General features: G+C 43.7%; 1 protein-coding gene across 1 annotated transcript in view; it reads right to left on the bottom strand.

Annotated features, from left to right (window-relative positions):
• Nucleotides 1–6625: 6625 nt before the first annotated feature.
• The window catches only part of LOC105566783, a 25684-nt gene continuing 19929 nt past the window's right edge, over nt 6626–12380 (bottom strand). The window contains exons 2-4 of the mRNA XM_012021069.1: nt 9093–9325; nt 7515–7659; nt 6626–6906 (exon numbers count right to left, since the gene is read on the bottom strand). Coding sequence (XP_011876459.1) covers nt 6626–6906; nt 7515–7659; nt 9093–9281 — 615 coding nt within the window. The 5' untranslated portion in view covers nt 9282–9325. The remainder of the gene's footprint in view (nt 6907–7514; nt 7660–9092; nt 9326–12380) is intronic.

Here is a 12380-nt window from a genome sequence, read left to right as displayed (position 1 = left end):
TTTCCATACCTGTTAATAGCGCAGAGATCGCAGAGATAGATACGCGACACGGTGATTCACAACTAGACCGCTTGCTGTTAGTGAAAACGTTTTATTAAACTCTGAAAGTTAAAATAGCGATAGAGTTGACTTCTGCTTACAGTTTTCTGTTTAATTGTAGAATCACATACATGGTTAATATCGCCCGTTACTCGCCGCAACGTCAACGACGGTGGCCGATCCCGTTCCTTAAGCGATCGCTTCCCATGTAGCACGGGGTGATCGTTACCAACTCACAACCAAGTGAGAAATGATACGATGTCGAATCGACATCGACACCTTCAAATTCACGTCGAACCCCTAGTAGCACAGTGCATGGACCAAACATTGGTCAAACATCGGCCCAATATTTGGTTGTATTGGGCAAATGTTTGGCCCATGCACTGTGCTACTAGGAATAATTTAGCAGCGAATCCCTAGTAGTATAATGCATGGCCCAAACATGGGCCAAACATTGGCCCAATATTTGGTTGTATTGGGCAAATGTTTGGCCCATGCACTGTGCTACTAGGAATAATTTAGCAGCGAATCCCTAGTAGTATAATGCATGGCCCAAACATGGATCAAACATTGGGCCCAACAACCAAATATTGGGCCAATGTTTGACCAATGTTTGGGCCATGCATCGTGCTACTAGAGATAACCTAGTAGCGAATTCCTAGTAGTACAGTGTATGACCCAACATTGGTCAAACACTGGGCCCAATAACCAAATATTGGGCCAATGTTTCACCAATGTTTGGCTCAATATTTGGGTGTATTGAGCCAACGTTTGGTCCATGCACTGTGCTACTAGGGATTCGCTACTAGGTTCTCCCTAGTAGCACAGTGCATGGACCAAACATTGGTTAAACATTGGCCCAATATTTGGTTGTATTGGGCCAATGTTTAGCCCACATACTGTGCTACTAAGGACCGACGTCAATTTGAGGGTGTTCTACTTTTTAAGTTCTTTACGAATTGGCGCAATCCTCTTCAAAACGGAAGGATTCCTTTTCGGTAAATTCGAAAAGATTTTTCCATGGAAGTATATACCTTGTGACTTTTTGTGAAATTACATTCAAGTCGAAAAAGAGACTCAATGACATGAAAGCGAATTCTTTTTGCAGGAATAAAATGGAAAAAGAATCCACGTCGCGATTCGGAAATTCAAGAATAGGAACAAGTCTCTTTGGATTCTGCGTGCTATCTGGGTTCCAGCCGAATCGACGGGCCGAGAGACGAGAACGATCATCGTCGATCACGCCGAGACACTCTCGCTGTTACGAGAGATTCGGGCAGAGTGTGGTGACGAAACTTTCATAATCGCCGTTCGGCCGCGCGAACGGAACGTTCACAGAATTGCAGATATGGCTCTGCGCGTGTGTAACAGTATAATTATAATTATAATTATATTATACAAGGTATCCCAGACCTGCCGTGCCACCTGTTAACGATTTCTGAACGTCATTTTGAGATGACAGTCCTGCTCCAAAAGACCGAGGCTACAATAGGTTTCTAAATAAAAAGTGTTCAAGGTTGAACGATCAAATTTTCCAAAATTCACCCGGTCGCAACCCAATAGTGAAGGTACTTTCGAGCAATTCTATAGAAAAAAAAGATGCGCTCGAAAACACGCTCACTACTGTGCAATATGTAACTTGACTGAGCGCACGTATTTCCAATAATTTTATCGGTCAACTTTGAATTGAAAAACTTTTTATCTAAAATCTATTGTATAGCCTCGGCGTTTTGCTATCAGGATTTTCGTCTGAAAGTGATGTCGGAAATCCGCTATATTAGAACTGGTGACACGGCACGGTCTGGGACATCCTGTAGATATATAGGAAGATAGAGTGTATACATATAATATTGTATAATAAGTTTATACAAAATCTGAAAGATCGTCTTCTGAAAAAAGCACTTTTTGCACCTCCGCCTTTGCGCGCACTCGCCTCTCTCATTCATAATAATTGGTCGTCGATATAACGCGCGAATATACATACCACAAGTGTAGAAGAGATAGAGTTGTCGCTATCATAGATTTACAAGAAGCCGCAATTTCTCCTCTAAGCTAGCGCTATATTATTCTCTCGCGCGCGATGAGATGAGATATAAATAAGTGGACGACGCAAGTATACGCATATAAAAAAGTAATACATAATTACATAATAAAAGAACGGTATACACCTCTGTGTATGTATGTGTATGCACATGTTTGTTCGTTTGTGTTTACGTTGTGTCTTACAAGATTTCGAGCGTTCCAGCCGTGAATCGCGGCTTGCGAAGACCTCGTTTCTCGACTCCCGTGGAAAGGGTCGAGAACAACTGCCGAGACGACGCTCGCAAATTAGCGAAAAAAAAACCAAAGAAATTCCAGGCATACATATGTATAATACGCGCGGAAACGCAGCGGGAAACAAGGCAGGCGCGCTGGACCACCGCAGGATAAGTTGTCTATCGCGGGTGCACGAGCGCCTCGGTACCACAATGAGATCTCGTTGTTCGTTCACTGGCAACCGAACGATGAACCACCGGGTTGATTTCGTTTTTCCTCGTGTCACGAATACGTGGGCACTCGATGTGTCTCTGCATGTGAGCGTGCGCTGAAGTAATTAATATAATCTCCGGATGCGCGTTTAACAAGCAACGATAGTACCGTTTTTCTTCGTCTCCCCCCCCTTTTTTTAAATACACATTCGCTACGATTGGCACCTATCATTCGGGCTCTCTTAAACGGAAAGAGTAACGGAAACGGCAACGATCGGAACAACCAACAGCGAGGATTTACTATATGTTTATGTATATATATATATATGTATATATATATATATTGTATATGTTTACGTGTGAGAGGAGAGAACTTTTCCTAAATGAATATATGAACCTGTGTTCTACGCGCTCTAAATATACAGCTACTCTCGACATACGGTTATCGCCAGTTTGCACGAAGCGCTATGTACACGCTAACGTTCTTAAGTATTTCGTCTAGTAGGGGACATGTTACACAACACGCGCCAACGTATGTAGGGAAAGGAAAGGCGAAACGATATGCGTAATGGTGCGATGAGGGATGCGCGAAAGCATGACAGGCTCGGTGATTGCGACCCTCAAATTCTTAGCGGGGTGATCTTTGTCTTTCTATGCACCCCGCTTCTTCGAATCAACCCTGACGACGTCATTTTGCCACGCAAAATTCTGCTTCGAAATGCACCGACATCCTTTCTTCACTGTACAACGCAAGCAGATTTTCGTTACGAGGGCAATCGCGGCGATTTCATGAGCATCGTGTGTAAATTAGGCAGTGTGCTGACCGATAAAAATGTTTGTGTATCGTGCGTGCGTGCGTGTGTGTAATTTGTATCAAACTAGCTGTACCCTTTGTATGATTCAAAATATGATAGGGTAGATATAGTCGAAGGCTTCGTTATTTTTAGTAGTTGTAAATTAATTATTATTAAATGAATGAAGTATTATCGAATTGGAACACGGCGATACTAATCGATCATTTTCACGAAAAGCCCTTTCGGTAATTAGTGACTACTTGTGTTATTAAAAAAATCATTATTAATAATTCTCTTGCAACAATACAAGCTTCACGGTTAAATTCGAGAGTGCTGTTAATCAATACGTCCGGCCTATTTATAAACTGTGCGTGAACGCGCATTTTACGCCGAAGTTGCTTAAAATCCTTAACGCCGCATGCCCGCAATTATCGTTTCTACTATCTCGGGAAAGTAAAATCCCGTCGTTTCGAGAAAATATGAAAAACTTTTTGAATCCCCCGTAAAACGACACCGGGTACAGCCGTCTTCTTATTTTACTGCAAAATAAAGCGTGTGTGGTGCGAAGGTCAGGTTGTCACGAGAGCTAAATGTTGCGTGGCTTACGCGAATTACCTCGCGGATGTGTGATTATCGCAAACTTTCGCGGTTTACACTTTACAGCTCGTCTCACTATATTTACACCCGTCGCGGATTTATCGCTAGACAGATGCGCTATTTTATTTAGGACTGATTGCACCAACGACGGTCACTGCTCTACATAACGGTGGCTAATTAAATCTCTCTCTCTCTATCCTCGGTTATTATATTACAGACGGAATCTGAATATCTAAGAAGAGACCTCTAACATCCACCCAGAGATAGATCAACTAAAACCGCAACGCGTTAGTGCAACAGACCGACCGCTAATGCTAGATTTCTCGTGCATATATATCTCGTGCTCGTTTGTGTGCGTGCGCGTTTTGCATAATTGCGTATGTGTACATTAATGATATTCTCCTCTGCTCCTGCCTGCACATAAATGCCTGCCGAGTGAATGAGAGAACATAGGAAGTGCAAGATGCGACCGCGCGAGATCCCGCGATATCTCGCTGCGCGTGAACATCGGGATCGTCCTAATAGTACGCCAGTTTTGTAAAACATCCTCGCAATTGTTAGTACAGCGTTTTTAAATTTTAAACGCGATAACTTTAAGTGGACCCCAATAGACGAACGTGTATCCGCGCGCCGAGAATTATTCTCGTGAGAAACGTACGTTTACAAATAATGCATCGAACCCGTGGATCACGCCCCGTCGAGCCGGCGTGACGAATAATCGCGTGTGCCCGCGTAAGAGGCGCGGCACCACCAGGCGACACCGGTTCACGCGTCCAGGTGAATTTGTACCAGTGAGCTGTTGAACGAACACAAACGACCTGATCAATTCGACGATCGAACGAAGCTTTCTCCGCGCGCAGGCACAGACTTCTTGTTAATGTCTCGCTTAGGTATAAATATATATATCGAGTGTAAAAAGATAATGTACATGTACTCTTTGTTTACGCAAAAGACGCGCCTTTCTGCGTCGCGCGTTTCGTGACGCGCCCTGCGAAGATTGTTAGGTAACAGCCGCGAGCGTGACTATTTCGTTTCCGATTCGCTAAGACCTTTCTGGAAGAAGTAACATCGAGGTTTTGCTAATTAGTGCGCGAGGGTGCTGGAAAAACCTTATCACTAATTAAGTTATTAAAGTATCGACATCGACGTGTTTTCTTTTTTTTTACAATCGCGCCCCCTGCCCCTACGTCATTTCCGTCAGTCGTCGCTCTCGCTCCCCTCTCGACTACCCACGCTCTAAATCGAATTCTATATAAATTGTGTTATCTCTACGAGGTTCTTCGTCGGGAATATCGAAGATGAAGCGACGCGCGTATGAGATCAATCGCGTAGATACCTACGACGTTCCTTCCATACACCGATTTCCCGCGCGTGTCTTCCGAGTGAAATAAATACGATTTGTATACAGAGCGGTGCGTTATCGGCAGTACGACTCGGAAATAAGTAATTCTACGTGAGAAATGTAGATAAAGGAGTGAAATTGTGTATGCGAAACTACCGTATTCCGCTTCGGGGAAGAAACGAGACTGAAAATAAGAGACTCAGTGGCATCCGTTTATAACTTTCGACTCGACGCAGCGGCTCCGAGCGTAAATATGTATATTTAAGAAAATAACGTTCTTGTCAATTTTTTTAAATCAATTTTAAGCAGGCAGTTAAATCATCTTATTCGATAGAGCGTCGACTGCGTCGGAAGTTGACCGAGTTTCCGAGTGACGAGGGATGTCGGTAATTATCTTTTATGGAAAAAGTTTTCTCAACTGTTGTTTCTCTCTTGCATAAAGTCGCCAGTCCGTCGCACCGCCGGTAATGAACCACTCTGTGCCAAACGGCAGAGATTGAACGTCTCCTCTACGAAATGTCTCTACTAGAAGTCTCGTGATAAAAGAATGTCGCTAGATATATCGAATCCTCGGTACATCAGGTAGAAAAGTGCACTTGCCTCGGCATATACATTTGCAACGTAAATTAGTTATGTTGTCGTATTTTATATATGTATATAGATACCAATGTACGTAACTAGGATTTCGCCGACGCTTCGCCAAAGCCTGATTAGCAGTTTCCCTTGTTACAAAAAGAATGTCAAAAGTCGAAATCTCATGTACTCGTGCCGGTAGTATAGACCTTTCGCTTTATACCACTGATAAACAAAATGTTATTTCTGTTTTTCTTACGAGAAGAAACATACCCGGCGGTCTCTCTCCCTTTTTCTCTTTGGTTTTGTTTTATTTATTTCTTTTTTTTTTAGACGCGATAGAAAACCACTCTACTCTCATATCTATACACATTGACATATGTACAGGATATATACAGGATGTCCCAGACATCGGCGCTTCCTCTCGAGGGCCAAACAACCACGGCTTCCGATCGTTCGTTCGCGCCGTTAACAACTCGCCGCTCGTATCTCGACGTCGAGAGCGACACCGCCCCGTGTCATCTCTCACCCCCGTCCAGCTTCTTCGCGTATAGTTTCCTCACCCCCGTTCGCGGAGGACGCGCCGCGTTCTGGGAAATTCCGCATACACTTGAAGATGTTACGAAAGAATGGCGATGTTCTCCCTTCCGAAGAAATTCACCCAGCCCCAGCGTCCACCTCCCGCCCCTCTCCCCCTCGTCTCTCCCGAGAGTCTCTTGCCGGACCTTCGCGCGATCGTCGAACGGGATCCCCCCGTAAAGCCCCTCTTCCCCCCGCCCCCCATTTCGCCCTACTTCCACTTGGTTTGTATTTTAGGCCTCTTCGGAATGCGAGCCCTGAGAACTACGTTTCTTCTTGTGGTTGTTGTGATGATGGTAGTTGTGGTGCTGATGATGGTGATGGTGCTCCCGATGCTGCATCAGAGCGTCGGTCTCCGGCTGGCTCTGATGGCCTACCAGGAGGTCCAGGGTGCCCTTAGGCACGGCGGGCGCCTGCTCGCTCGTCGGCGGCGGAATCGGCGTCGCGACCGGCGACTCGACCGGCAGCGGCACGCAGTGTAACACGTAACATCTCACGCCCGCCAGGATGAAGCCTGAAACAATAATTATTAATTAGAGACGCACCGTCGCCCCGTCGGGGTCCCGTCGAGCGCAAACGAATCGAGTGGCGGCGGGCACGCGCGCGTCACCGATGCGCCGATCGATCGAGCGGCGCTTACAATCCTCTATTCGACGTTGCAATCGGTTATTAACGAGCGTCCCGATAGTTTTCCAGCTCGACTCGGGATCGGCTGAAAAATCCGCCTATTTTTAGGAAAAAAAAATCTATCTATTTACTTCTATGTAAATACATATTTTCTGTTGTCTCTACAAACAAACATATTCTGCTCAATTGAAAATGGCTCGATAAAATTTAATCTAGATTTATTGTTGCAGCGCTATACGCGCGTATAAATAAATAAACAGTCGGACCATTATTAGCGAGTTGGAGTGCACGAAACAAGCCGGGAATGTTTCCACTGCTCGACAAAATCGTTTGCGTGTGAACGCGGTATTTAATTCCCTCGCCGATACGCGACACGAAACACGCGTTTATAACATTAAACTTTTTCACTTTTTCACCCGTTCTGCCGCGAACGAGTCTTACAAGGCGCACGACGTCACGGCAAAGAAAGGCTTTTCCACATATAAGAAGGCTCACCCAGTATAAGTAGGGCAGCGCCTGCCACGAGTAACGCCAACCTGTGGTTGGTGGTCGTTGCACCCGGGACGAGTTGGACGAGACCGACCACGAGCACCACCGCGCCCAACAACAGGCACACCACCACGGCGTGCAGCCCGGATATCTGCGGGCAACGATCTTCGTCAGGCGACGAACACGCTTACTTTCGCTTATATTTTATATTAATGTATGTGTGCGGTCAGGCTCGGGAAACTAATATCGACACTGAAAAGAAAACTTTTCGCTACCGTAGCTAATCATGGCTTGCTAAACATATTTTGTCGCCCTATACTACAAGTCTCTGAATCACAACAAACGGTTTGCTGTCGCACCTAACGCAGTGGGCACGGTAGCAAAATATTTAGCTATCACGACTGAATATTAGCTGTCCACATTTCACAGCTGAAATTTAGTTGCCACGTGCAATGTTTTTAGCAGCCACATTTCTCTCTCCGTGAAAACCGAACGCGTTAGCGGAAAAATTTCCACCCCGCGCATCTCGACCCCCGTGCAGCATATGTCACGGGCCGTAATATCGTTTTATATACAAGTATAAATCGACCTTCGATTACCGCAACCCTCCAGCCGTTGCGCGGGAAATACATGAATTATTCATATATTTTCGAATTAAGGATTTTCCCTCCTAACCCACACGAGCCCGAACATAATTAAATAAATAATAAACAGAGGAGACACTTGACTTTCTCCGCGTAGAAGATATGAACTGACTTTTTATATTGAGGCCTCTCAAGACCCCACACTCGTGTTACGAAAAACAGTACGACGACTGAGGTATTGATCATTCGTGGCGCAACGGTAGAATCTTATTGTTATTGCAAAACGAAACGGGAGAAATCCATGATATTGATTCCGCACCCTCGGAAAGAATTTCTGTTGCCGAGACAAAAAATAATCTTGGCGCATTTATATTTCTCGCGACCTCATTTAGTATAAAAATAAGACAATATCCAAATAAAATCAATAATTCTTATTCTCCTCTGTCGAATTAAAAAAACATTGACTTACTCTATTGAGACAAGAGCAACTTGTATAAATGTAAGTTTATACCCATATAGCACGCATGTCTAAAAGACATCTTTAAGACATCTTTACGTCGTCTTTTAGATATGTATGTCTAAAAGACGACTTAAAGATGTTTTAAAGATGCCTTTTAGACATGAGTGCTGTATGGGTATATTCTTGCGTTTAGAATAAATTTTCCCTCCATCGTACAACGCACCAAGTTGGCAACCACGATATTCGACAAAAGACGATACGTACTATGGTTTTATTCTAGATTTTAGATTTTTTCATTCAAGATAAAAATACTCCTTTCTCTACAATAAATATTATTGGCGCTATATCGATCATATTTTATGATACATTCAAGTGCAATAGCATTGGATCCGGACATATTTTTTCTGTGGGTGCGCGAGCTCCTCCATTCGCTATTTCTGCGCTTGTACTTGGGAAACTCTAATTGTTAAATGTCAAGCGCAGCTCCTTCAACGTTGACTTGACGTCGATCGGCATGTTGTTACGGCTAACTGTTATTACCTTGCCGCATAAGTAGAGCTCGGGCAAGGGATCCAGATTGTTGTGCCCGTGCGGACTAGGGGTGGGTGGCGAGCCCGCAAGAGGTGGCAGCCACTGCCCTCCCAAATAGAGCTGACTCGGCCGCTTTAGCCTCTTTTCTTGCCTCCGGCGCTCATGGCGGACGGCCACCGCTGGCATAGCACCGATCATCCTGATCACTACTAGCGCCGCCGTCGCTAGAGTACGTGCTACCCCTAGGCAAATATTATTAAGCCGTCCATTAAAAATATATAACAGTAGAGAACGAATAACTATATATAAATAAATATTTTTTATTTGTCACAACAAGAATTTTAGTTTTTATATTGCAATTCCTACCAGGTGTACATTTGTTTTTCTATTTTTTTTTTTAGAGAGCAAAGTTGGAACCAATTTTTTCCAAATCTACATTTTAGGCCAACTCTTTTTCAAGTGATAACATTGATAATTTCACTAATCTCTTCTTTTTCTGGTTGTTCTCAAATGGTTTTTTTTATTCATTTCAATTTGAAAAAGCTTCTTTCCGTACTAGCTACAGACACAAGTATTGTTAATAATATTCGTAGAGCCGCGGTTGCATTCGGATATTAAATTTTGATTTAAAGTTAATTTCAAAGCATTTTGTGGCGTCTTTGTTTCTATCAATGTTATATAATACTTAATTTCTTCGTGCGTCCCACGTCCACATTAGATTGAGGTTCGTCACTATTTTTCAAAACAACCTCTACATTTTTACAATATTTTAATTAGCTCGCTTCTAGAAATGCTTGTTCTCGACTGCTCGTGCATGATATACAGGGTGAGTTTATTAACCTGAGACTGAAAAATATCTGGAAAAATAAGCATTTTACGAAAACATGTTCCAACTAAACCCTCAATATTTTCGAGGGGGCAATTCCATCCCGCAAAAGTTAGCCGCCCCCCTTGGAGGTGGGACGGGGGGTAACTTTGAAATCTTAAATGGGAACCCCTATTGTTTATCGCACTATCTTATTCCACTAATTAATATGAACAACGTTTGTCTGAAATATTGTTTTATTTGCCTAATACTTTTTGAGATATTCAAGAGAAAATTGATAACTTTTTCGATGTTTAACTTCTGATATCTCGATAACTGTTCGCCGAAGGAAAAATTGGTACAGGAGTTTTTTACTTGATTTGGTCTCAAGAATATGCTGTTGCTATTTTTGCTCCAATTATTGAAAATTTTTGTGTATACTACAATCACAGACATAGTAAATATAGACTGAGCGTCCCATTGAATAAGCTGATGTTTGTGAAGAGAGAGAAGATTTGAGGAGACTTTCTTTTTGTCTTACACCATCGTAAAAGGAAAGAATCGTGCCTGCACAGTACTACACAGGCGTGATTCTCCCTTGTCACGATGGTGAGACAGAGAAAGAAAGTCTTCTTAAATCTTCTCTGTCTCTCTCTCTCTCCACAAGCTTCAGGTTATTCAATGAGACGCTCAGTCTATATTTACTATGTCTATGGTTACAATACTCAAATTCAAGGAGAACAAAAAGTCAGGATGATGTCAATTTGATGTCATATTGACCAAATCGATGTCAAATTGACATCATCCTGACTTTTTGTTCTCCTTAAAAAAACTTTCAATAATTGGAGCACTATTGCAACAGCATATTCCTGAGACCAAATCAAGTAAAAAAGTGTACACCACGTTTTCCTTCGACGAACAGTTATCGAGATATCAGAAGTTAAACATTGAAAAAGTTATCAATTTCCTCTTGAATATCTCAAAAAGTATTAGGCAAATAAAACAATATTTCAGACAAAAGTTGTTCATATTAATTAGTAGGATAAGATAGTATGATAAACAATAGGGGTTCCCATTTAAGATTTCAAAGTTACCCCCCGCCCCACCTCCAAGGGGGACGGCTAACGTTTGCGGGATGGAATTGCCCCCTCGAGAATATCGTGGGTTTATTTGCAACATTTTTTTCGTACAATGCTTATGTTTGCAGATATTTTGCAGTCTCGAGTTAAAAAAACTCACCTTGTATGTAGATACCTAACGGAAGTCCCTGCTCGCTCGATGAGAGGCACGTACGCGCGGTACGTGTAAGCCCCGAGCCCTGATGCATATCCCTATCACCGGTCTCTCGAGCGAGCCGGAATCTCCGTACGGATCATCGGAAGAGCCGGCGCAAACAACGCAAACAAAAGGGCGCGAAACACCGACAACGCAAACGAGAGTCGACGCTCGTGAATTACACTCCCATATCGCTAAAGTAACACTGATCAAACAAAAAAGCCGACGCTCTCGTGTGACAGCGCACCTCGCAGAGAAAATATCGCGGCAATCACATTACCGAGTTCCGTAAACACGACTTACCGGAATTACCTGTCAGAAACTTGGGTGTCTATTAACGAAGCGGCGCTTTAATCGTTCGAGTCGAATCTAATATCGGTTTTTCGTTATTGCTAAAATTGAAAAGCACACGCCGATACGTTTATATCTATCCCGTACGTTTATTATTTACGAATGCTTTCTCCCGCGAACGGAATACGCGGTGGCTGAGAGGAGACATTTTGCGCACTTCGTGGCTCGTTTCGCGCGAGGTAGAACCGCGCGCGCGGCAAACTCGATAAGTGCAAGTGATACGAATAAAATTATAAGGCAAGAACCGTTTCACGCGAGCCACCAAAATATCTCCGAGTCTCGCTATTTGGCAGCGTCGGGTTACTTCTTGCGCGCCGACGGCGAAAGTTTCGACAGTCCTCCTCTCCCCGAAGACAAACAAACAAACAAACAAACAAACAGACCAAAAAATCGACGCTACGAGAGCAAAGCGCTTATTCGGCGTCCTGCGGTACGGACTGACACCGGTTACTTTTGCGCCAAACGCGCTATGAACTTTGGTGACCCCGGTTGACCTCGGGCCGGTCGATACGTCATTGCATCCGCCCTCCGGCCCACAGTCGATGCAGCGAAGTTCCAGGAGGCCGTTCCGGGTGGAGAAAGAAAAAAAAGGGGGCAACGGGTATCGGGGGATGAAGGGGGGCGCCTCGGCGGCTCCGTATTCAGCGCTCGCGCGAGATATATCCCGTTAAGGGGATGCCGGAGTGATTCTGCACTTTCGCACCTTTTGCACTTAAAACTGTCTGTTTCGTGGAAAGATTTGTGTAATACACAAATTAAATGGCTTACGTGTACAGATCGAAAGCAGCTTGCTATTCCGGCTAAATTAAAGAACAATATGACATCACTGAAACTAAGTTTGTAAGTCTAATAAAAAATAATAGTGT

The sequence above is a fragment of the Vollenhovia emeryi genome, unplaced genomic scaffold, assembly GCF_000949405.1.
Source record: "Vollenhovia emeryi isolate VEMERY1.0 unplaced genomic scaffold, V.emery_V1.0 DF939142.1, whole genome shotgun sequence".
Taxonomy (NCBI): Eukaryota; Metazoa; Arthropoda; class Insecta; order Hymenoptera; family Formicidae; genus Vollenhovia; species Vollenhovia emeryi.
The sequence above is the reverse complement of the archived record's forward strand: the minus strand, read 5'-3'. Positions and strand labels throughout refer to the sequence as shown.